The sequence below is a fragment of the Trichomycterus rosablanca genome, chromosome 22 (assembly GCF_030014385.1).
Source record: "Trichomycterus rosablanca isolate fTriRos1 chromosome 22, fTriRos1.hap1, whole genome shotgun sequence".
Lineage (NCBI taxonomy): Eukaryota > Metazoa > Chordata > Actinopteri > Siluriformes > Trichomycteridae > Trichomycterus > Trichomycterus rosablanca.
The window spans coordinates 15,817,771-15,843,929 of NC_086009.1; the positions used below are offsets into that span (position 1 = coordinate 15,817,771).

Consider the following 26,159-nt stretch of genomic DNA (forward strand, 5'->3'; position numbering starts at 1 on the left):
CAGTGACACTGACATGGTGGTGGTGTGTTAGTGTGTGTTGTGCTGGTATGAGTGGATCAGACACAGCAGCGCTGCTGGAGGTTTTAAATACCGTGTCCACTCACTGTCCACTCTATTAGACACTCCTACCTAGTTGGTCCACCTTGTAGATGTAAAGTCAGAGACGATTGCTCACCTATTGCTGCTGTTTGAGTTGGTCATCTTCTAGACCTTCATCAGTGGTCACAGGACGCTGGTTGGTGGACTATTCTCAGTCCAGCAGTGTCAGTGATGTGTTAAAAAACTCCATCAACGCTGCTGTGTCTGATCCACTCATACCAGCACAACACACACTAACACACCACCACCATGTCAGTGTCAGTGCAGTGCTGAGAATGATCCACCACCTAAATAATACCTGCTCTGTAGTGGTCCTGGGAGAGTCCTGACAGATGGACTACAGTCAGTAATTGTAGAACTACAAAGTGCTTCTATATGGTAAGTGAAGCTGATCAAATGGACAGTGAGTGTAGAAACAAGGACGTGGTTTTAATGTTATGGTTGATTGGTGTATATGTACAAACAACAGTATTATTACACGATTTGTAAAGTTACTGCACTTCAGTTTTACAATGATATTGATGTAGGGGGTAGAAGGGCAGATATTTAATACAACAATGGTCCTTAATTTTATTGCAGCCAAATTTTCTCCGGCCCTTAAAAGGGGGATGAAGTGAGTGCATGAAGTGAGTGCATGTTATATCAGGGTTCTAGCAAAGCTTCTGTCTTTTAATATTTAGGAAGTTTTGCTTGGCACGGTTGCCCTCGTCTTGCTCATAAGGGGGTTTCCGGCCCTGGAATCTGAAGTTGTTTTGACACATTGTCCATTTTTAAAAGCGCTGTGCAAAAACATTACTTTGAACTTGCATTTACATGAACTCGCAAATGTATCACGCTGGTTAATCTTACTCTGTGTAAAAGGATAAATAAATGAAGTAGGACTCTTGGAAGGAAAGCTGTGGTTTTGCAGGGCTTGAACTTGTAATCGTATCACCTCAGAGCGTGTCTAGTATTTTAAGAGAACTGGCTGTTAGCTGTTAGCTTGTTTGCTATTGTTAGACTTTGTGTTTATTGTGATTGTGGTTAGAGATGCAAATCTACAAAATTCCTGCCAATATCCGGGATGAATTATGTTATTCCTCTCTGAGAAATATTCCTTCAGTTCATTATGGATTGTGAGCTAATGTGACTGATCTTTGAGCAGCACAATGCTTCGATTATTAGCATATATTACTCAGCCAGATGAGGGCTTCATTGATTTGTCACAACCAAACCCAATAACCTCTCATCAGCACCAGGATGAAAAGATGTAGATTAAATGCAAGTCATTTGTGTTGCGTTTTACTCAGCCACTCGGGAACCCAGTGCAATATTTTTTGAAGAAATCTTATCATTTATTTATTAAAGATTGATTCATGTATGACCTTGTTTGGCTAGTTTGTTTCTATGATCATTATTCACACCTGTCTTTAGTTTCACTGCTGATTAGTCTGTGCGTGTTGCCTCTGGTGTTTCTGTTAATTCTTTGCTCAGTATTGCCATCCGTATGCACAATACGAAGCGTTAATCACTGCTTTTCTGCCCTGTTCCTTTGTTCCTTTTTAAAGTTTGCCAAGTTTTAACTTGTTACCCACTGTACTTGGGATTTATGATAATTGAAACACTTGAGGGAACGCCATCTGCCTGTTTTTAGTCCCATGCTATGGACTTTGTGTTGACATGGCTGTGAAACGCAGGTCAACAAGCAGTAGTAACAAGTAGCAACAAGTAGCACGGAAGCTAAACTCATCGCTATATGAACCGACCGAGTTTAACTCATTGCTGAATCTTTGCATTGTGCATTGCTTTAAAGGGATCTGGCATCCCTTTTCTTTTGAATAGCTGGACTTAAGGGTGAAGCATTGGTCTGTGAATGTGTTGTGGAACATTGGTGGACCGAGTATCTTACGTGCCGCGCTTCATCACAGTTTCTTCTTTTTTTCACAGTTTCTCGTCTTTATTGTTATTTTTGGGGTTTTTTTTTCTCATAAATTAGTCAGTATTCTACTGTACTACTGATTGCTTTTACTTTTACCTTTTGGGCTTTAGCCCCTTTGATGAATGTGTTGTGAAACATTGGTGGATAGAGTAGCTTACTTTTCGTGCTTCATTACAATTTCTTCTTAGCCTTTATTGTTTTGTTTGGGGCTTTTTCTCTCATGAACTGGTCAGTATTCTGCTGTACTACTGATTGCATTCACTTTTTGTGTTTTAACCCTTTTGGTGAACGTGTTGTGGAACATTGGTGGATCAAGTAGCTGACATGCCGTCCTTCATCATAGTCTTTATTGTTTTGTTTGGATTTTTTCCTCTTACAAACCAGTAAGTATTCTATTGTACTACTGATTGCTTTCACTTTTTGCCTTTTGGGCTTTAATCCCTTAAATGTGAATGTGTTGTGGAACATTGGTGGACTGGGTAGCTTACTTTCCGCAATCACAGTTTCTTCTTAGTCTTTATTGTTTTGTTTGAGTTTTTTTCTCTCATGAACCAGTCAGTATTCTACTGCACTACTGATTGCTTTGATTTTTTGCTTTTTGTGCTTATCCTCTTTGTTTTTACTTTCTCCTGGTTCATTAGATTGCTTACTGAGCAAGGCTTTTAACTCTCAATCGCTGGAATTGTATTCATTTAGAAGTCACTTCGGATAATGTAGAAGATTGATGATTTTATGCACATGCATCCCTACTTTTCTGCCTGCCAGGCGTCTCAAACTATTATCTTGCTTTTTATGCTTTGTTTTATCGGCAGAGTATTAACAGAGTGCTGTGGCATCTTACAGTGAGTGATTAGACACTAACACGTAAGCAAATTCAGCCACTCCTTGCAGTTCTGTCAGCATCACCTCACTATTTCCGTGTAATATGTATAATTCGACTGGAAGCACTTTCTATTAAAACAAACTGCCGTAGCGTCTCATTTTTACTAGTTACAGACTAACCACACTTTTCATACACGAGCTTCCAGATGCCCAGCAGAAGCCCGTCATTGGTCAGTGTCAAGCTGATTAATAATAGACAGAATCAGCCATGCCGTTGGGAATTTGTGTTTGTAAATTCATGTAAATGTAGCCAATTCTTTCAATTTAGCTCGAATCAGTCCAGTTTCTGCTGTAAATGTGTCATCCGACTGAAAGTGCTTTTTGGATTAAAAGAGTGCTGTAGCATAGTTGAAGACTAACACACACCCAGCTGGATAGCTTCAGGCTAATTAATAGTAGACAGATGAACGCCATTGCTTTAAATGCCTGTCAGATTCTTCAGCCAGACATGCTTGTCTTGGAGTCCTGGTCATGGCCGGTTGTTAAATTATTAGGTCTGACACCCCAGATAGTTAGGTTTAACACTTTTTTGTTGTGCCACTCAGAATTAATGTCTCCAATGTTATTCCTAATTATCCCTATAACAGTTTACTACTATTATTAAGAACTAGATTTAGTAAGGAGCGCAGGTAGAGCACAACTGCTGAAACTGATATTTAGGCAGTGCTATCAGCCGATCGTGCATCTACACACATTATCGGCATTAAAATGTATAAGTGTTTTTGTGTAAGCTTTTTGTATTCGTGTGCCCTGTTCTGCTGAATTAATGCTAAATCATTGGGTTTCCTGCTGGTTTTACTTTCTTAGGCTTCATTCTTGGTAATTACTGGTTTTTATTCCTGCACCGTGATTGTTTTTAATACAATCCAATACTGGGACCAGTATATTTGCAAGCTTAGTTAATAAATCTGCAGCTTCAAATGATTTTAGCGTTCCTTCCTATTTATCCCTATAACAGTTTACTAATATCATTAAGAACTAGATTTAGTAAGCAGCTCAGGTAGACCAAAACGGCAGCGATTCAGGTTGTGCTATCAGTCGATCAGGCATCTACACAGACATAATTGGTATTAAAATGTATATTTATATACAAAAAGTTTAGGTCTGAATTGGATCCAGTTAATATTGAAGTGTTCGGTTTCTGTACTGATGCTAAATCATTGGGTTTCTGATGGTTTTACTTTCTTAGGCTCCATGCTTGGTAATTACTGGTTTTTATTCCTGTGATTGTGTGATTATATTTGAAAGCTTAATAAAAAAAGGTTAATAAATCTGCGGCTTCAAATTTTGTATAGTTCCTTCCAACAGATATTAATTACATACATTATGAATTCACTGCAACGTGAGCTGTAGGGGATACAAAGGTTCTGAAGTGTAGAGTTTATCTTGCAAGCATCCATCTCCTCCATCCAAGCATAGACATGGTGCAAACCAGAGAAGGATGAAATGTCTTTGATGTATTTTGCTATAGTTGTTTCTATAGATTTCTGAAGGTACCGGGTAGTAAATTACAGTTTCTGCAAAGCAGTGTATGTACACTGTACACTCCTGGGTAACAAATGGTCCAAACCAAATTCTATTTAATGCTCCTAACGACAAATCATTGGTTAGAAAATTTGCAAGAAGTAAGACAATGCACCCCTGAGACCTGTCACTGTTTTTATTAGTTTTATAATGAACTGCAAGATTAGTTAATAAAAAGATTAAAATGTTTGATATAAAACTAACACTAGTCTGGGTGGATATTAACAACTAGAATCATTGGTTATATATAAATATATACACACCGACTAGGCATAACATCATGACCACTGACAGGTGAATTCAATAACACTGATTATCTCTTCATCAGAGCACCTGTTAGTAGGTGAGATATATTAGGCAGCAAGTGAACATTTTATCCTCAAAGTTGATGTGTTAGAATCAGGAAAAATGTGCAAGCGTAATGATCTGAGCGAGTTTGACAAAGGCCAAATTGTGCTGGCTAGACGACTGGGTCAGAGCATCTCCAAAACTGCAGCTCTTGTGGGGTGTTCCCGGTCTGCAGTGGTCAGTATTTATCAAAAGGCCCTTTTCTTTTGAATTGGTTTTTGGGAGACCCACCAACAATCTGTGTCATATACCGGCCTGGCAGTCTTCCTGTATCTTTGCCTAGGACCTCTTTACGTGAAACATGATACCCATTCAGTGTTGTATGGCCGTCCATTCGCCAGCAATGTGGTTGTAATGTGGTACTGCAGAGATCTTATAGGGGATGCTTACTGCTAAATTCTTAGATTTTGTTAGTAAGCCTTTGATCACAGTAGAGAGACTCTTGTCATACATTGGACTGCTGGACCATGGCATTATTGGGGCTCAAGCTCATGGTCTCCAAATATTTATTCACTCCTGTCTCTTGGTGAGCAAGAAGATCTATAGCATTAAGTGGTAGGGTCTTGGTTTAAATGTTTGTCTTATTTTATCCTTTTGTGATGTAGGTCCAACTGGGGTTTATTCTAAATCACTGGCCCCACATTGGCAAATTGGCAGTCTTGGGGCTTGAAGCAGCAACCTTCTAATTACCCAGTACCTTAACCACTGAGCCACCGCTGCTTAATTTAATGTCAACCCACTGAAGTCTACCCTTACCCACCCTGTCAAATTTCTACACACAATTATCACAATTGTCATTGAGTCCTAACCTTGTGGGCTCATTAAAGCCCCACAACAGCTAAATACATGCCCATAATTCATAAGATACGACCTTAAGGACCAGGGAAACACTGACCTGGACTGCCTGTCATACGACCAGACCTTAATAGGAGCTTGATGTGTTGGTATTAATATTAATAAACTTCTGGTAGATTTGCCTAATAATTAAACTTCTCCAGGTTGGTTTAAATAATATGGTAATTAGGTAAGTGGTTCATTTAAATGCATGGCTAGATGCAAGCTGCTCTGAGCATAATGGTTTTTTTAGTATAAAGTAGTCATTTTTAGGCACCGGCATTTCTGTAGTACTTGTTGTAATGGGACATACCTTGAAGTGACACACTGCTTGCCCATCAGGTCTCAGGGCACAAATATACAACCGGTAAAAAGCCTTTCAACCACATAATAGAAAAAATGATTTAACATGCTAAATCTGTTCACCACTAATGTGAGAGAAATTAGATGCTTTCTTTAGTTCCTAATTTGACAATGATTGCAGAGATTCAGAAACGTGCTTGTTTTTATGAATACTTTATCCATCGAAGGGCTGTGATGCCATCCCTTACCCCAGATATAGCCAATCTTGTAGATCTGTATAGATCCCCGACCAGCGCTTAACATAGGGTGACCATACATCAATGCATCTGGCCAGGTTGCTTAGGTGGCGCAGCGGTAAAACACACGCTGAACACCAGAGCTGGGATCTCGAATACATCGTATCAAATCGATTGGCCTGTTGTTCAGATAGGGGTGGGATATTAAAAAGCCAGATAGGGTTTCTCTCATAACTAATGCAATTACGACCTCTGGTGGCTGATTGATGGCACCTGCACAGAGACGGGAAAAGAGTGCTGTCAGGGTGTGTCTCTCCGTACACAGTGCTGATCCGCATTGCACTCGTCACATTGTAGGTGAGAAAATGCATACGGCTGCTGCCCACGTGTCGGAGGGGGCGTGGGTTAACCTCGCTCTCCTCAATCATAGCGGGGATCGGCATTGGTGGAGAGGAAGCATGACACCATCGGGCAATTGGACGCACTAAAAAAAGGGAGAAAAAGGGGAGAAAATGCATAAACAAAATATAAAATAAAATAAAAAACAAGCGTCTGGCTGGGATTTCTAAGCTTAATGCATGGCAGGCATAGTGTCCAATAAAGGTACTAGTTTAGCAAAACACAAAACTGCAGCTAAATCAGAGAGAGTTTGTCTAGAGTTTGGCTATTTTGTGAGATCGGGTTAAACAGAAGATGTTACTGCGGCAGAGGGAGTTTTTGCATTTCATGCCACAAAGCATCACAACAGCTACAGATCAATGGACTACACGTCTACCTTGTTAAAAAGTCAGGGCGAATATTTCCAAGTGTATGTACTAAGATTATTGTGAATATGTGATAGCGCCACATTCTGGCGAAATGGCTCTACTGATGAACTGTTTTATTTGTTGTTTTATTGTTTTTATTGCCCCCCTTTTACCGGAACTAAACCTTCCATCCAGGGCAGGTGTCTGTTTGCCACATGCTGTCAACAAACTATGGTCACCCTAGCTTAACATTATTTATAACATTATTAGTTATTTATTGTTTATAGGTTCATTTAATTGGTCTTTTTGTTTCATTTTTTCATCTCATTTGTATTAATTATGGACAGAGTCAGATTTTTAATGGAAAATGCTGGACTAGCCCACTAGTGCTATATACACAGACATGATTAACTTGTCTAAAGGGGATGGCTGAAGCCCTGCAATGGATTCGTCATTGGTCCTGGGTATTCCTGACTGGTGCCCAGTGTTTTTTTGTGGTTCCAGTGTGTAACAGGATAAATAGTAGTAAAAATGAATGAATGGCTATATGATCATGCTCAGAAATAAGTCATTTAGACCTGATGAGAGCTGTTTACCACTTTCTATCCTACATTGCCCTCTTGTGGAACATCCCAAGAGCCCTGATTCAAACACATAGTGAATGTAATTGGATGCTTTTTAAAAAGATCTGATAAAGATTTTCCAAGAATACTGAAAAACCTTTACATTATCTTTTTATATAGTGTGCCTATCTGAGTGGCAAATCCTTATCCTGCCACTCAGAAGAGAACTCTGAACCAACGGCCTTAAGCCGAACAAAGCTTTTTGTTATATCATACTTTTGATAGACCGCCCTGAATGACTGGGAGCTGATGCAACCCTTTGTCAAGTTTAAAGGACTAGGAAAGGCAGTAGTGATAAGTTTATTCTATCAATATGCACTGCAGTGCAGACTCTCTGTCTGACACGTACGCTATCAGATCAGAAGTATTTGGACACCCAGGCATTACCTTGTTTGGAATTTGAATTGATATGGAGTTGCCTCTACCTCGTGTTTGCTATACTAGTGATATGTTCTAGATGTTAACATGACTACAGGGGTTAGTGTCCATTTCACTCATTTACATGGAATTTTAATGGGTTTGCACAAATCTCCACTATAATGGTATGTGGTTAGACTATACTACACTCTAACATAAAGTATGTGCACACCTGACCATGACCTTGAGCACCCAGAGAATACATTGGTGGCATTTCTGCCTATAATTGATGTAAGCCTCTCTTAGTGTATAAGTGTTTCAGGTTGATCTTCTTGTCGGTACAGACTGTGTTAAATGTCAAGGGTTTTCTGAAGTGCTCAATTTTTCTAAGGGCATAAAGATCATACATATTCAACAGTGGGTTCTGATCTTGCCGTACAAAGACGAAGATTTCTTCGGATTTCCTGAATCTTTTTATAATATAATGTATGGTAGATGGTAAAAGACCTAAACTGAACTGATTGACAATTCTTTCCTGAAGCTCCAGCCTTACATAAAATATTAACCCAATGTTTGAAAAAGCACTTTCTCATTCTCACTCCTTTTTCCTTTTTTCCCCCATTCTACCGCTTTCTCCAATCCCCTCTGTGCCTTCCACTCTCAATTTTCTCAGGCTGACCTTACCTGAGGAGCCACCCAGCGCCCCTCCTCAAACAGTCATTGCCAGCGGCCGGACTAATCAGTCCATCATGATCCAGTGGCAGCCTCCCCTAGAGAGCCACCAGAACGGCCTGCTGCAGGGTTACATTATCAGGTGACACTTCTCATGCACGAGGCCGAATACTAAACACACTCTCCAAAATAGCTCCTTAGTCTTACATACAAATTCAGATACATTTAAGAAAAAGTACTACACTATTCCTTTGTATTATTGTTAGGGGTGGGTCAAAAAGGTGCAGTGATTCTTTTGTTCAATATTGAAAAATATACAAATAAGGAATAAGAAGTGAGTGTGAAAGACCAGTGTAGGGAATGTCATATGACCTTATCTAAATTATATAAGTAATTTGTAAATGTACAAGTGTTCCAAGGACAACAATTGTTTATGCTTGACTAGTTTGACTTGACTTGTCTATGTTGGTTTAGATACTGCCTGTCAGGTCTTCCGGTGGACTGCCAGATCAAAAACATTACAAACCCAGACCAGACCAACCTACTGTTGGAAGATCTTATCATTTGGACCAACTATGAGATTGAGGTGGCTGCCTACAATGGTGCAGGTCAGGGCGTCTTCAGCCCGAAGGTCACAGAGTGGACCCTTCAAGGAGGTAATGAATGGGCTATATTACATTTATATTACAGCAGGCCACACTGCATATCTACAGGCTAGACCTGCTGAGGTGTAAACCATTCTTGTGTTTTTCATATAAGCTATTTGTATTGATTTGTTAAAGATAGATTGTAGTAAAATATGCTTTAGTGTTTTACCTTTTATTTACCTTTACATGTCATTGCCTGTTCTATGCCTCACAGTTCCCACAGTCCCGCCAGGAAATGTGCAAACCGAGGCTGTCAACTCCACCACCGTTCGATTCACGTGGAGCGCCCCGAGCCCGCAGTTCATCAACGGCATCAACCAGGGCTACAAAGTGAGCGGTCATCCTTCTGCCCTCTAGTGTTCAGACTTGAACAAAAAACATAATTTCTGTGCTACAATTCGTCTCAATAATGCCTCAGTGGCAGCTGCGTGGCACATATTGACGTTTCTGTCCGGGCGAGAGATGGAGGCCGTGCCCTCTACGTTTTCCTTTCTTTTTTTTCCTTTTTTGTAACCTCTCATGTACTTTCCACAGCTGTTAGCCTGGCAACCTGGGCATGATGAGGACGTAGCCGTGGTGACAGTCAGGCCCAACTTTCAAGACAGCGTACATGTGGGGTACATCGCCGGGTTGAGAAAGTTTACAGAGTATTTTACTTCAGTGCTGTGTTTTACCACACCTGGGGATGGACCTCGGAGTCCTTCACAGCGCATTCGCACCCATGAGGACAGTAAGTGTCTGAGATTTATGCTAACGACTGATGTATGCTTTATCAGATGTCTCTTATAGGATGCAATAATAAAAGTTACAATTTTACTAGCCACCTGCACCAATGGTAGCACAAGCAGCCCTAATTACCAAGGTTTCAGTCCCTGTTAGCTGTTGGACTGACTGTCTCACATGTGTCCCCAGCTCCAGGACCAGTAGGTCACCTGAGCTTCACAGAGATCCTCGATACATCTTTGAAAGTGAGCTGGAAGGAGCCGCATGAGAAGAACGGCATTCTCACAGGTGGAGTTACTGTACAGCAGAGAAAACGATATCCATTCTCATTTGGTTATGTTATTGATTTCCTGATCGTTGCAGGGTACCGAATCTCCTGGGAGGAGTTCAACCGCACCAACACGCGAGTCACGCACTACCTGCCCAATCTCACACAGGCGTACCGTGTGACCGGACTGACCGCCCTTACCACCTACACCATCCAGGTAGCTGCCATGACCTCCAAGGGCCAGGGCCAACTCTCCTCTTCTACCATATCTTCCGGAGTGCCACCAGGTTAGGCTCAAGACCCATAATAATGGTGAACAATTGTATTATAGCCTTCACTCTATGACCTACATAAACATGTCATGTTAGATCACTCATTACTGGTAACTGATAACAAGGTATGTTATTTGCCAAAAAGCTGTCATGATATTGGTGACCTGTTATGACCAGTTATGACAGCATATGAGATCTAGCATTATAGGTTTCACAGCTCATATGCCTGATTGTTCTTCTGCTCTTGCTACAGAAATGCCAGGTCCTCCCACCAACATTGCCATCTCTAACATAGGCCCTCGCTCGGTGGCCTTGCAGTTCAAGCCTGGCTATGATGGTAAGACTTCCATCTCCCGCTGGATTGTGGAGGCCCAGGTAAGCGTTGGTTAATCCATCCATCTGGGTGTCTGTATGTTTGATTTCAACAGTCTAATATGTCTTTTATATTGTTCAATTCTATGGCCCAGATTGGAGTCATTGGAGACAATGAAGAGTGGTTAACGGTCCATCAGCTTTCCAATGAGCCTGACATACGTTCTCTTATAGTGGAAGGTCTCAACCCGTACACCTTCTACAGGTACGCTTACTTCTATTTGGCATGTCTGCAAACCTGATTACCAGCCTTTCCTGACCGCTCAATCAGCACTGATCTGTGTTTTAGGTTTCGTATGCGTCAGGTTAATATAGTGGGAACCAGTCCTCCCAGTCAACCTTCTAGAAAAATCCAGACGCTGCAGGCTCCACCAGACATCGCCCCTGCCAATGTCACCCTTCGCACGGCCAGTGAGACCAGCCTCTGGTTACGATGGGTGGTAAGTTTAAAAAATACTCTCCACATAGGGCAAAAGCACCTTCTGGAGTCTCTATCTCGTACAGTACAATGTACCTAGGGTTGTAAAGTGTCAAGGTTCATGTAAAAGAATGCTGCGTGTTCTACAGCCTTTGCCGGAGTGGGAGTACAATGGCAATCCGGAGCTGGTGGGCTACAGGGTGCAGTACTCTCGGGCAGGTATGAAAGCAGGAGTCCTTTCCCACGTCATCTCGGACAGACTGGAGAGAGAATTCACAATCGAGGACCTGGAGGAGTGGACCGAGTACGAGGTCCGTGTTCAGGCTTTAAATGGCATCGGCTCAGGACCATGGAGCCAGCCGGTCCATGCCAGGACCAGAGAGTCAGGTGGGGATTAAGCTTTCTGCTCTGTTTTCTTTATCTTTATCTACTGCTGTTTGTAATTTGGCATGGACTCCACATGTTTGTGCAAAATCTGATGAGCCATGAGATCCCAGCATGACTGCACAATATTCCAAATTTAGATCAATAGTCAATTTGTTTTAATTATCGATTTTGTCATTTTACTACAACATTTAACTGTGGTTAACTTAATAGCTAAATTAGCAGGTCTAAACCCGAACTTGTAAGGAGTCAGTTAGAAATATTAGAAATATGAAGTTATTTCCATGTTAATATTATTTACCGGCGTTGTGAGGCAAAATTATAAAAAAATAATTCAACATTTTATTTAAACAGTCCTTTTTAGTCCTACGTTTCCTTAAAATATGAATAAATCGGGATGCCTAGGGGGCACAGCAGTATAATCCGCTAGCATACTAGCACAGAGACTCTGAACTCTCCGAGTTCGAACCTTAGCTCTGCTACCGTTCAGCTGGGCACCCTCTAGTGGGCATAATTGGCGATGCACAAAATGGACTATTAAGTCTGACGGGTGGGAAAGACCGTGCTGAAAGTGGGTGGGGTCTTTGACGCTGTGGCTATTAAAGTCTGCCGGGTGGGAAAAGATCATGCAGCGGAAGACGATCTGATTATGTTAAATTGGCAGAAAAGGGGATAAATGCATAAATAGGAAAAAAAAATCTGAATAGATCATGGAAATTGATCACAGGTGTGTAAACCTGTGTACTCCAATCTGCTTTCATTTTTGTCATTTTGGTATATGCCATAACTGGTGATATGGCCTTTTGTTGCAGTGCCTTCCAATGGTCCCTCCAACGTCTCGGCCTTTGCCACAACCTCCAGTAGCATCCTGGTCCGCTGGGGAGAGATTGCAGAAGCTGATCGTAATGGACTCATCCTGGGCTACAAGGTTCTGTAGATTTTATTCACAAAACCATTTCAGGTTTAAGTCTGCAGCCAAAAATGAGAACATTATCCATCTCTATTTTTTTCTCAGGTGGCATATAGGGAGAAAGACTCAGATTCATCCCGGCTTTTCTGGACAGTGGAGGGGAACACCAGTCACAGTGTCCAGCTGACCGACCTGGCCAAGTATGTTCTTTATGAGATCCAGGTGCTGGGCTTCACACGTATAGGAGACGGTGCACCCAGCGTGCCTGCCATCCTGCAGAGAACACTGGATGATGGTAAGGGATTAAAGTGTTCTGAATACAACAACCTACACTGATCAGCCTTAAGATTAAAACCACTTCCAGGTGAAGTGAATAACATTTGACAAGGACCTAGATGTAGAGTATTTCCAGGATACAATGCTTAATCCCTACCAAAAGTGATCCAAACAAGGATGACCAGTGAATTGGCAACAGGGTCATTGTGCCCAAGTCTCATTTCTGCCCTCTGCCAGTTGGTCCAATCCCTCAAAAACGCTACTGTAGCAAAAACTGCTGGAAAAGTTCATGCTGGTTATGATAGAAAGATTCCCACAATGCATTATAGCATGCTGTGTATGGGGCTACCTAGCTACAGACTGGTCAGGGTGCCCATACTGACCCCAGTCCACCACTGACAGTGCCTACAGTGCCTACATGAGCATCAGGATTGATTCATGAAGCAATGGAAAAAGATCACATATTATTTTGCATCATTTACATCGTTGGTTGTGTGCACTATACTCATAGTGGCAGAAGGCAGGCTGGCAGAGGGAGTGTGATGCTTTAGGCATAGTTCTGCTGAGAAACCTTGGGTCCTGTTACATTAATACCACCTAAATATTGTTGCAGACCAAGTTTACCCCTATACCCCATGGCATGGCAACCATGGCAACGGTGGCCTTTAACAGGATAATGCACCCTGCCACACTGCAAAAATGTTCAGAAATGGTTGAAGGAACATGACAATGAGTTCATGGTGGTGACTTGGTCTCCAAATTGCCGAGATTTTAATTCGATTGAGCACCTGTGGGATGTGCTAGACATCCATGAGGCCTAATGTCTTGGTGCCAGATACCACAAGACACCTTTAAAGGTCTCGTAGAGTCCATGCGTCACCAGGTCAGAGCTGCTATGGAAGCATAAAGGGAGCTTACACAATATTAGACAGTTTATTTTATTCTATGACTAATTGCCATAAAAGTGCCAGCTGCAGTAGGTTTTTCTTCTCTCACTGTGACAGTGCCCGGGCCCCCAGTAGGAATTCTCTTTCCTGAGGTCAGAACCAGTTCAGTCCGGCTCATATGGCAGCCTCCCGCTCATCCCAACGGCATTATCCTCGGTGAGTGTGCATCTGTCAAGGATCTGAAAAGCCTGCATATTTGCATATTGTCATATTTTACTGTTTTCATTTGTATTGTATTTCTTTCAGCTTATCAAATTACGTATCGGCATAACTCGTCCAACAGCAGCTCCGCAGTCGTGGATGTCCTCAGCCCAAGTGCACGTCAGTATACGGCTGTTGGGCTCAAACCGGAGAGCGTTTACGTGTTCCGTCTCACGGCTCAGACCAGAAAGGGCTGGGGGGAGGCCGCAGAAGCCTTGGTGGTCACTACAGAAAAAAGAGGTGCCAATTACACCTTTAAATACATTATTTATAAGTGTATTGTGTTGGTGTTGGGTTCACACCTAGAGTTCAAAAGGTCAAGTTCAAGTTTTAATGGCATCAAGTTTGGGAGTAACAGCAACAGCGACTCCTGCTGTCTGGTTGAGGCACAGGCATGAATGGTGGTGGTACACACAAGGCATAGCACGACTGTCCATGTGGTTCGCTCATTCAAAGAAGCAGCTCACGTTCATAGAACCTGCCAGTGACACCAAAGTGGGACTAGAACCAAGTTTGATACCTGATCTTTAATCAGTATCCATTATATTCCATCAAATAATGCATTTTTCAACTCCATCTCTTACAGCTCGCCCACAACCCCCCAGTCAGCCTGTCGTACCTCAGGAGGAAGTGCAGGCTAGGAGTGTGCTGCTGTCATGGGAACCAGGCAGCGATGGCCTTTCTCCGGTGCGCTACTACACCGTGCAGTACAAAGAGCTGCCCATCATTGACTGGATTGTCCATTCAGCATCGGTCAACCACGAGGCCAGCTCATACATAGTGGACAAGTAAGCCAACATCGTTTTAAAATTCTACTAATTCTACTAAAATTCTACTAATGCAGTATAGCCAACGCTGACCACTTCAAAAATGATTTAGGCTTACTGTTAGTCATCATGTGTAATAGATAGAATGTCCTGAATATTTATAGTTTATATGAAATTAAAGCAATATTAATAGGGGTTTTATTTTAAAATGATTGAAAAGTAACTGACCATTATTATTATTTACAGACTTAAACCCTTCACCTCATACCAGCTCCGTGTTAAGGCTACTAATGACATTGGGGACAGTGACTATAGTGAGGAAAGTGAGGCTATAACCACACTACAGGATGGTAAGTCTGCGTTTCGAATCTCAGTGATGCTATTGGCTGGTACACTGACATGATTGGCTATGTCTAACTGGGGGCTGATTGAACAGCATGGGCTATGGGCATGGGAGGTGCACTTGTCAGTGTGCTCCCAGTGCCAGTCCCCAATCATGGATAAAAATAGAGTATACTCTGCTACCAGTCGGCTGGGCGCCCTCCAGTGGGCGCAATTGGCGATCGAGTCTGCTGGGTGGAAAAAGACCGGACTTATAAGTGGGTGGGGTCTTCAAACTCTGTGTAAGGACCTTGGTTAGCAGACCGAGGAGCCTGTACAGAAGTGTAGGAGCATGGAGATTGGTGCGTGTCTCTCCATGTACAGGCGAAAAAGAAGGGGTTGAGGTACTGCACACGTGTCGGAGGGGGCGTGGGGCAGGCAAATATACCCTCCTCGGGCACAATCGGGATCCCCAGCAACGGAAGATATACAGACAAGATTCGTCTGCTTTGGTGACCCCTTAATATGGGAACAGCTGTAAAAATGATAAAACCTTCTAAAATGCTATGCCTAATTACCAGTGCACTTACTGTAATTGTAGCTGAACGTTCTAACTGCTACATGCAGCGTGGAAGAGCTTTATCTTCACTTAATGTTCCTACAGTCCAAGAGCTATCGATTGAATCCTCAGCATGTTTGTTTTCCTCTCAGCTCCAGACAAAGCTCCTACAATCATCTCAGTCACTCCACACACCACCACCTCTGTGCTGCTGCGCTGGAAGGTAACTATTAAAGACTCCCACTACTAATATATAAGCCTCGTCGCTAGCAGAAACGTGACTCGTAATTTGCTAATTCATTACCGCTGTACTGGATTTCTCGTAGACCCCCACTGAGGAGCAGATTAATGGCATCCTGCTGGGCTTTCGGGTTCGATACAGAGAGCTACACAACGACCGGCTTCGCACTTTTACTGTTCGTACCGTGAACAACCCTCTGGCTAGCTGGGCTGAGCTGACAGGTGAGTCTCTCATTCGCAAAACATCTTGATCTTGGGTAATGTGTGGTTTAACAGGTGTCTTGATCAGTCTATAGTACGACACAAGTCAGTAAGTATATTTAGATTTATAGAAGAAGAATGCCTTTGTTTGTCATATATACATATACACCGATCAGTCATAACATTAAAACCACCTCCTTGTTTCTACACACGCTGTCCATTTTATCAGCTCCACTTACCATATAGAAGCACAATTACTGACTGTAGTCCATCTGTTTCTCTGCATGCTTTGTTAGCCCCCTTTCACTCTGTTCTTTAATGGTCAGGACTTTCCTAGGACCACTACAGAGCAGGTGTTATTTGGGCAGCGCTGATGGAGTTTTTAAACCCATCTCTGTCACTGCTGGACTGACAATAGTCCACCAACCAAAAATATCCAGCCAACAGCGCCCCGTGGGCAGCGTCCTGTGACCACTGATGAAGGTCTAGAAGATGACCAACTCAAACAGCAGCAATAGATGAGCGATCGTCTCCGACTTTACATCTACAAGGTGGACCAACTAGGTAGGAGTGTCTAATAGAGTGGACAGAGAGTGGACACTCCAGCAGCGCAGCACAACACACACTAACACAACACCACCATGTCAGTGTCACTGCAGTGCTGAGAATGATCCACCACCCAAATAATACCTACTCTGTGGTGGTCCTGTGGGGGTCCTGACCGTTGAAGAACAGGGTGAAAGCAGGCTAAAAAGTGTGTAGAGAAACAGATGGACTACAGTCAGTAATTGTAGAACTACAAAGTGCTTCTATATGGTAAGTGGAGCTGATAAAATGGACAGTGAGTGTAGAAACAAGGAGGTGGTTTTAATGTTATGGCTGATCTGTGTATACGGGTGTACAGTACAACTTTCTTTGCATATCCCAGCTTGTTTGAAAGCTGGGGTCAGAGCGCAGGGTCAGCCATCGTACGGCGCCCCTGGAGCACAAAGGGTTAAGGCTATAGACTTGAGACTGGAATCAATCTAAACTTACTTACATAATAAAATAATAGCTAGAACGTTGATGCTTTGCCAGTTGAACTCTCATCTAAATTAACATGCTGTTCATTGGCCCTTGTTTGTAAGCTGGGGTCAGAGCGCAGGGTCAGCCATTGTACATCGCCCCTGGAGCAGACAGGGTTAAGCACCTTGCTCAAGGCCCCAGAAGTGCCTACATAGCAGAGCCTGGAGCCTTAAACCAATAATTTTCCGACTGATAGCCCAAAGCTCTACCCACTAGACTACCACTGTCCCAAAGTGGTATGCTCAGCACTTCACCTTCCCTTTAACGACTTTCTGTAATCGTTTGTCTACTGAGGACACCACTTCTTGCCGTGAAAGTGAATTTTCATTCCATTCTGTCTTGATCTGACACTTCAGCTGTAATCCATGATTTTCTCTCTTTCTACTAAGCTTCTGTTGTAGCAGAATGAGCCTTGGCTATGTCTTGCTGAAAGAGACATAATCTAGAGAGTAGCATCTGTTGCTCGAGATCCATATGCTCCCCTCAACATTAATGGCATCTTTACCTATCGGCAAGTTACAAGCTGCTGGCGCTAATACACCCCATATTGTGGCACAAGATGCGTTTGGAACTGCATCGGCAAACACCAGCGATAGATTTGTGTCCTGCCTTGCGTCCAGTGTTTTCCAGTGTTTCCTCCAACAAACCTCACACCCTCACTCGCTCTCTTAACCGCTTATCCAATCAGGGTCCCAGCTTTTCAATGGGTGCAAGGCACACAGTAAAACCCTGAACGGGGCGCCAGTTCATTGCAGGGCAAATAAACACACCTATTCACTTATAAGGCAATTCAGTGTCTCCAGTTAACCTGACTGCATGTTTTTGGACTGTGGGAGGAAACCCACGCAGACACGGAGAACATGCATACTCCGCACAGAAAGGACCCGGACCGCCTGGCCTGGGGATCGAACCCAGGACCTTCTTGCTGTGAGGTGACAGTGCTACCCACTTAGCCACCGTGCCGCCCCGCAACAAACCTCAACAGGATAGAATAATGAAAATAAAATGACAATTTATTAAAAAAAACATCGGTTTGCATTGTATGACGACTACATTGGCTTCACACGTCTGTTTAAAAAATAAGTCATGATTTATCACCACATCGACACCATCATGTCTGACTTTAATTAGAGTTACGAATAAATAAATAAAATCTTAATCTTAAACCAATGTCTTTACCCAGATGCTCTTGGCTGATGTGTGTTGTTCTAAGCTTGGCACTGTCTGGTCTAATTAACAGGCATGTAAACACAGCTGCTCTGTGCCCACACGTTCTTTGTGCTTCGTGTTTGTTTCTGAGACTAGACTGCAGCCGCTACACCAAGCCGTACTTCCAACAGCCAGCTTTTTACTAACGCACTAATCCAGATTCTGTTTTTCTCTTTCCTCGCTTCTCTTGTACCCTGTCTACCATCCGTTCTTATCTTTGCTCTGCTTCACCTGCTCATCCTGGTTTAACCTTTCTAGCTCCCTACACTGTCAGGAACCTGAGTGAATCATCACTCACCCAGTACGAACTAGACAGTAAGTCTATACGTTTTCTCTCTGTTAATACATCGTCTGTTTCATCTGACATCTGACATGAGATACAGAAAACCGCTAAAGCTTTGATTTGAAATTGAACTTGAACCTGAATTTGAATTTGACTAATGTTATGTAAGATTTATGTGTGGCTACATGAAAGTGTAGCTCAAGTTCAAAGTTACTTGTGTTACCAAGATTAACTCAAATACAGAGGAACCTCAGTTTAACGGACTAAAAGGTGGGTAGCACTAGTCCGTAAGATGGGATTGTCCAAAACAGTGAGGTTTTTTTTTCCAGGGGGTGCAAAAATATCCGAAAACACAACACTAAGGTCCACAAAAGTGCTAAACATGCACATATCAACAGTAAAGTGAATAACGTAAATACAATACAATGTAAATATGAATTGTAAAACCTGTAAATAAATATTAAATGAATGTACTGTACTACTGAGGAGAAATTTCAGACTCGGAGTATCTATTACTCTTTCGAAGCCATAACTAAGCACAAGAACTTGCAAAAATGAAGCAAAAAAGGCGAGAACAAAGTGAGCCTCTCTGCAAAATAAAGCCTATTACTCATATAAACAGAGAGATGTGCATTGGCTAGCGGACATACTGAACTACTGGTCTTGGTACTCTTCTGGCAGGAATTTAAAACAATTAGAGTGGACAGATTTTGTCAGTTTAATCTGAAATCCATTAAATGGAGGTCCGTTAAATCGAGTATTTAGTAGAAGTCAGCATATCCGAACCCTGAAATACACTGTGTGCTCTAAAGGATCCAAACATCTTATAATGAGCTTGTTGGATACCTCCCAAACCTTCCAGAACTATGGGCATTAATATCCTGGCAGCACTACCCTCTTTTATTAACTATTGATAGCCTTACTGTTGTATTGGAGTGGGCCTGTGGGATTACTCAGGTCAGGCACCCATGTTGAACAATAAAGCCTTGCTCATGACCAGCGTTCAAAATCAATCCAGTGGTTTTCAACAGGGTTAAGGTCATCGCTCTGGGACATTCATATGACCCCCACTGACCATGGTATTTGGGTTGAGGACCATTCTCAGCAATATAGTGACACAAACATGGTGATAACAAGTAGGTGCCGGTGCCGGTTTAGCCCTGCAAGAACTGAAAATTAACCCAGTTTATTGGATGCTTAATCAAGGTAGAACAAGACTATGGCTAAAAGACACAGACAAAAAGAGTAATACGAAAATAAAATTAGTGGCCAAAATAATGGAAACAGTAACAAATGAAAGATACAAAACATCCAGCCGACAATGGAGAAAGTGGATAGAAAAGGGATAGTGCAGAAATGAAAACTGGATTTCACATTACAGCAGGGCGCCTCAACAGTAGGTGTTTCGTATCTCTTATTTTTGATACATATTTCTGGATTTGTGTTTTGTCTGGTGCAGATCTGAGTAAACACAAGCGCTATGAGATCAGACTCAGTGTGTACAATGCCGTCGGAGAGGGGCCCATCAGCTCACCACAGGAAGTGTTTGTAGGAGAAGCAGGTGATGTTCAAAAACTACGTCCATATTAAATAACTTTTATAAAGACTCTTACACTAAATCTAAATCCTCTAAATGTGATGTGTCTTTACTAGTACCCACTGCTCCACCTCAAAATGTCGCGATCCAGTCTTCAACTGCGACCCAGCTCGATGTCACATGGGATCCTCCACCTTTGGAGGCTCAGAACGGGGACATTCAGGGCTATAAGGTACCTGCAACTGTTTTAATGATTTGTTTGTAATAAGTAAAATAAAATGTAATTGCTGTTATTATGTCAGGATTTTTTTAGATACAGTCTTAGGTACAAATATCTGAACCTGGGCGCGGTCTGTAATGCTTAAATCTCAGCAGTGCTATCAGCTGGCCTGGTGTCTACACAGACATGACTAGCTATGTGTTTGGGAATGACTGAAGCTCTGTGATAAATTGGCACCCTGTATAGGGTACTCCTAACTTGGACCCATTGTTTCCTGGTAAAACCAGACCTGACACAACCCAGTGGGAATTGGGTAGAGTTGCTGGGATTGAATTTGAATATTCTAATATGCATGTCTAGGGTTTATTTACCTGAGGGGGGTAGATCTAAATCTGCAGGAAATTGCCCCTCTGATCACAAATCTGCTATTATTAGTGTACAAAAGGTGGCCCACTACCACCAATCTCAGAAGTACCATTGACCGGTCTGGCGTCTACACAAATATGATTGTCTGAGGAGGGTGGTGCAACCCATCAGTAGATGAGACCAGGGTTTGAATCTCAGTGTCAAGACGCCTTGAATTTGCGTTTTTGTAGAATTTGGAAGTAATAATGACGGTAAGCAATGTCAAGCAATAACATTTGTAGCTACGTTAGATTGTATCCGGTACTTCCTTAGTACCTTATCTGGTACATTTTCTGTGTACTGTATTTCCTTTATTTTTACTTTTATTGTCAAGAGCTACATAAAAGAAAGCATGTTGCCAGATTATCCTAAAGAGGTCAACTGAACTGAACTGTAATAACCAAGTTTAAACACGTTGGTGTTGTTACTAAGTGGTGGAGAAGTCTAGGAGCAGCTACAGCTCAGCTGTGAAACAGTAAGGCACAAAAGCAGCAAAGAATATGACAGCCAAGTGGGTGGAGTTCCTAATAAGCATATAACAACAAAAGAGCATCAAAATGACTTGTTTTGAATGTAAAATGGGTTGCCAGGTGTCCACAAAGTTTTGGCCATCAAATGCATATAACAATATTTTTTTCCCAGTAATGAATCAAATGAAGATTTAAGATCTTACTGGTGTTGAAATGTTTACTGGCCTCCGGATTACCTCTTCTGTACGTTGTGATTTATGTCTAAGCCAGATGATTTATCTGCCCCTTTCTGCCCCCTTCTGCCCCCCTCTTTCTTTACAGATTTATTACTGGGAATTCCAGCTGCAAAACGAGACTGAGAAATTGCGTACACTCTTTCTGCCCGAGCTGGGGGTGAAGCTGAAGAACCTGACAGGCTACACCACATACATGATCAGCGTTGCGGCCTTCAATGCTGCTGGGGACGGACCGCGCTCTCCGCCCACCAGAGGGCGCACTCAGCAAGCAGGTACTCCACCAGCTGTAAACGCTGCAACTGAATGCCAATCTGCCTACTCTTATGTCTTCTGAAAAAGCCTGACAAAGTGGTCAGTTTGATTAGTTGTAATCACTGACTGCTTTCCAGTGTTATGTCTTCCTAAATGCATAACATATATAACATTTGGACATTTGAAGATCTTATTTAAGCCTTTTTAACAGGATTAGACCATTTTAAAGAATAATTTGGCGCGTTTTAATAAGAGGGCCACTGAGCCGGAAGCATAAGACAGCATGATTGTGGGAATTTGATCATTTCGACAGCATGTGGTGTAAGTTTTGGCAGCACGAAACAAAGAGATCTGTGTTCTTACTGCCACATGCTCTTCACTGTGGTCCCCGCAAGAAAAAAAAGCTTTTCTAAATAAATTCCTCTGGTGGTTTCCGCTCCCTTGAGGACTTTGACTTTGTAGTCGGGAGGTGACGCCGGGGAGAGAAAAGGCATTTGTGATTTTTGGGTCGCTCGAATGCTTGGACATTGGGGTTTCGAGTTCCTGGGAGAGCCGCCAACACAAGCTTCTGTTAGCTTTCTCTTAAAGGGCCCGGGGATACTGATATACCATGCATATCCGGGATGGATGCTAATACATTGGTATAAATAAAGAAAATATAGCTTTAATCCTTTAGGTATGACTTTGAGATGTCTGTGACATTCACCTGTTAAATTACTGTGTGTATCTTAACAGCCCCCAGTGCTCCCAGCTTTATCCACTTCAGTGAACTCACCACCACCTCTGTAAACATGTCCTGGGGAGAGCCCAAGCATCCCAACGGCATAATCGACAGCTACCGTCTGGTCTACGAGCCCTGCACTGCTGTTGACGGTGAGAAGCCCCATATCTAACTGCTGTACACAGTAACTCATTTGCACCCATTTTCTCTCGTCAACACCCTTAAACTCTGAACCGCTTTAAAATAGTTCTCGAGCCGCTCAGGTGGCGCAGCGGTAAAAAGAGACGCGCTGCAACCAGGGCTGGATTCTGAGAGCGTGGTATCGAATCCAGCCTTGCTTTACCGGTTCGAAGCTGAGTGGCTATATGAGCAACGATTGGCCGGTTGCTCATGTGGGGGGTGGGACAAAGAACCGGATGTGGGTCTCTCTCTGTCAGAATGCAATTACGTTCTCTGCCGGCTGATTAAAGGCGCCTGCACAAGAGATGAGGGAGGGTGCCCTTAGGGTGTGTCTCTCCGCATGCAACGCTGGGTGGCGCCAAACTCGTCAATGTGTGGGTGGCAAAGATGCATCTGGCTGCTGCTCGTGTTTCGGAGGGGATGTGGGTTAGCTTCAATTACCTCTGTCAGGGAAGGGTTCGGCATAGACAGAGAGGAAGCACGATGCTAATTGAACAATTGGATGCGCTAAAAGGGGAGAAAAAAAAAAAAGTTCTCGAAATTGGTTCAAGCTGCCGTCTCGCCTTGTGTTTAAGCAAGGCGTGTAATTGATGGCATACCTAAGCTTAATTTTGCCATGTTAGAAAGTGAGCCTCGGATTCTTGGGTTACCAGAGCAGAGAAATAATCAACAATATTTAAGCACTATGGTAATAACTCAGTAATGGCTCTAGCATTCCAGGTCTCGAGAAGGGAGCCAGATGTGCAGATATGCTGTTTCTTGTAATTTACCAGTCTAGTGTACACTTAAGGCAGGTATTTTCTAACTGTTGAAAATACCTGTCAATGAAACGGGTTATTAAAGTTCTGTTATGTATGTCTAGGGTTTATTTACCTGAGGGGGGTAGATCTAAAACTGCAGGAAATTGCCCTTCTGATCATTAAAAGGTGGCCCACTACCGCTGAGATGGAAGGTTTGAATCTCAGAAGTACTACTGACCGGTCGGGCGTCTACACCAACATGATTGGCTATGTCTGAGAAGGGTGGAGCAACCCAACAACGGATAAGATCATAGGGCAGATCATAGGGCAGTTGCAGCCTAGTGGTTAAGGTACTTGACTAGTAATCGAAAGGTTGCTGCTTCAAGCCACATCGCTGCTAGGTTGTCACTGTTGGGCCCTTAAACAAGGCCCTTAACCCTCAATTGCTTAGATAATATACCGTCACAGTACCGTAAGTCGCTTTGGATAAAATCATCTGCTAAATGCTGAAAATGTAAATGTAAGTAAGACCGGGGTTTGAATCTCAGTGTTGACTGCTGACCGGTCAAGGTGCCTCTGCGTGCATTTTACAGCTCTTAGTAGGAATTTACCACTGGCCGGTGAAAAGAAAGGTCATGTTCTTTATACATGTCATAGGAGACGTTTGCTAGTGGTCAGCATTGATGTCAGACAGATGTTTACAATGCAGTGTGTAGAAACGGACATGTCTAAACGTATTAAATAAGAATGATCGTCATAAATAATAATACAATAATAATTAATGCAGCTTTTAGTGCTAACAGGTATAATAAATCAATTGTATACGGGAAATTATATGCTTTGCAGTAACAGTTCAGGGAAGGCCCTATAAGGACATTAAGGACATTATTAGGAAAGTGCATTTGGAGTGAACTGGAACATCAATGGAGGCTTTTTGACTGATCAGTGCCCAGCCATACAAATGCTCTTTTGACTGAATGGGCACAAATTCTTACAGACATACTTCATAGTCTTGTGAGAAGCCTTCTCAGAAGAGTGGCTGTTTAATAGCTGAAAGATCACATAGAGGTCACTCTATCTTAATACCATTTGTTTTTTAAATGAAAAGTCCAACATGCTAGTGGTCAATTTTTTGGACATAATGGTGGATTATTATAGACACCAGACATTATCCCACAGTGACCCTGAACTTACGGCTTATGGTTGGGGTAAATATTGTGCAAAAATAGCTCAGCTAATTTAAAATAAACTCCAACCCTGCTCACATCCAGTATTCCTGATGTGCAGAATTTGAATTTGCAATCTCTTGTCTGTGCACACATCTGAGCTCCAACCATACAAGCCGCAGACTAGTGGTTTAGGTACTGGACTAGTAATCAGAGAGTCGCAGGTTCAAGCCCCACCACCAGGTTGCTGCTGTTGGGCCCTTGAGCAAGACCCTTAACCCTAAATTGCTCAGACTGTATACTGTCACTGTACTGTAATTTGCTTTGGATAAAGGTGTCTGCTAAATGCCGAAAATGTAAATGTAAACTTCGGATGTCCATCGACTCATGAAGCATTCTTTGCGCCTTTAGAATCCTAAACCTGTATTATGTCTGTGAGCTCTTCCTCTCTCTGGCTTTTGCATGTATCTAGATTTGTAGTGTCTCCTTTACAGATTCCTCTCCTCACACTCCAGGTGTCAGTAAGGTTGTTACAATGGATGTGAAAGGCGGGGCCCCACTTTGGATGAAAATTAAAGACCTGGCTGATGGGGTGACCTACAACTTCCGTATCCGTGCCAAAACCTTGACGTACGGCCCGGAGGTGGAGGCCAACATCACCACAGGGCCTGGAGAAGGTTTCACTACCTCAGATCTTTGAGTTTTTAAAGTACTCGGTGTACTCTTGTTGGGCCTGTATTCCTTATTCTTGCTGCTTTTGTGTGAAGGTGCTCCCGGGCCTCCAGGTGAGCCGTTTATTTCGAGGTACGGCACGGCACTCACGCTTCACTGGACGAGCGGCGATCCTGGACGAGCCCCCATCACGCGCTATGTTATAGAAGCTAGACCATCTGGTACATCCGATCATTCAAAATATACGTCACATCTTGAGTTGAAGATGGTTCGTTTTTGGGAATTAGTAATTAGTAAAGTCATTTATGGTTGTTTTAATGCCCTGCAGATGAGGGATTGTGGGATATCCTGATTAAAGACATCCCTAAAGAAGTGACATCATACACTCTGAATCTGGACATGCTACGAGAAGGGGTCACTTATGATTTTCGGGTCATTGCGGTCAACGACTACGGGTACGGCTCTCCCAGTGCTCCTTCTCCCTCTATAGCTGGTGAGCAAATATTCTTTCTAAATTGCTGAAGGTTTGTTTTTGTTTACAAAAGCTTTAAACATGCTATGATTTGTATTGTTTTTTGCATTTCAGCCCAGAAAGCCTCTCCTTTCTATGAAGAGTGGTGGTTTCTGGTGGTGATCGCGCTCGTAGGACTGATCTTCATCCTCCTGCTTGTTTTTATCCTCATCATCCGTGGACAAAGTAAAAAGTACACCAAGAAAAGTGATTCAGGTATGTTAGAAAGCCAAGTGTGTGTCACTTCTAGCTGGTGAAATTCTCATATGCTAGAAAATAACAGAGCAAAATGTATTTAGCTTAGATCCACTGTGTAGCTGGATGTTGTGTATTGGATTATGGGGTGAGAAGTACAGATCATAGGATGTGCTGGACAGCTAAAACCAACCAGACATAACACTTTTTGCCTGATGCATTGCAGTGAGAGTGATGACTGAAAGGTGT

General features: G+C 42.7%; 1 protein-coding gene across 1 annotated transcript in view; it reads left to right on the plus strand.

Annotated features, from left to right (window-relative positions):
- sdk2a (sidekick cell adhesion molecule 2a) overlaps positions 1-26,159 on the plus strand; it is a 75,852-nt gene that overhangs the window by 37,461 nt on the left and 12,232 nt on the right. The window contains exons 15-41 of the mRNA XM_063018434.1: positions 8,544-8,684; positions 9,017-9,198; positions 9,404-9,519; positions 9,724-9,919; positions 10,102-10,200; positions 10,276-10,467; positions 10,706-10,827; positions 10,920-11,029; positions 11,114-11,264; positions 11,392-11,629; positions 12,439-12,554; positions 12,642-12,831; positions 13,817-13,915; positions 14,006-14,200; positions 14,547-14,748; positions 14,974-15,077; positions 15,760-15,830; positions 15,934-16,069; positions 18,581-18,637; positions 20,065-20,166; positions 20,259-20,374; positions 21,559-21,745; positions 22,461-22,598; positions 25,048-25,209; positions 25,300-25,425; positions 25,533-25,697; positions 25,791-25,931. Coding sequence (XP_062874504.1) covers positions 8,544-8,684; positions 9,017-9,198; positions 9,404-9,519; positions 9,724-9,919; positions 10,102-10,200; positions 10,276-10,467; positions 10,706-10,827; positions 10,920-11,029; positions 11,114-11,264; positions 11,392-11,629; positions 12,439-12,554; positions 12,642-12,831; positions 13,817-13,915; positions 14,006-14,200; positions 14,547-14,748; positions 14,974-15,077; positions 15,760-15,830; positions 15,934-16,069; positions 18,581-18,637; positions 20,065-20,166; positions 20,259-20,374; positions 21,559-21,745; positions 22,461-22,598; positions 25,048-25,209; positions 25,300-25,425; positions 25,533-25,697; positions 25,791-25,931 — 3,854 coding nt within the window. The remainder of the gene's footprint in view (positions 1-8,543; positions 8,685-9,016; positions 9,199-9,403; positions 9,520-9,723; positions 9,920-10,101; positions 10,201-10,275; positions 10,468-10,705; positions 10,828-10,919; positions 11,030-11,113; positions 11,265-11,391; positions 11,630-12,438; positions 12,555-12,641; positions 12,832-13,816; positions 13,916-14,005; positions 14,201-14,546; positions 14,749-14,973; positions 15,078-15,759; positions 15,831-15,933; positions 16,070-18,580; positions 18,638-20,064; positions 20,167-20,258; positions 20,375-21,558; positions 21,746-22,460; positions 22,599-25,047; positions 25,210-25,299; positions 25,426-25,532; positions 25,698-25,790; positions 25,932-26,159) is intronic.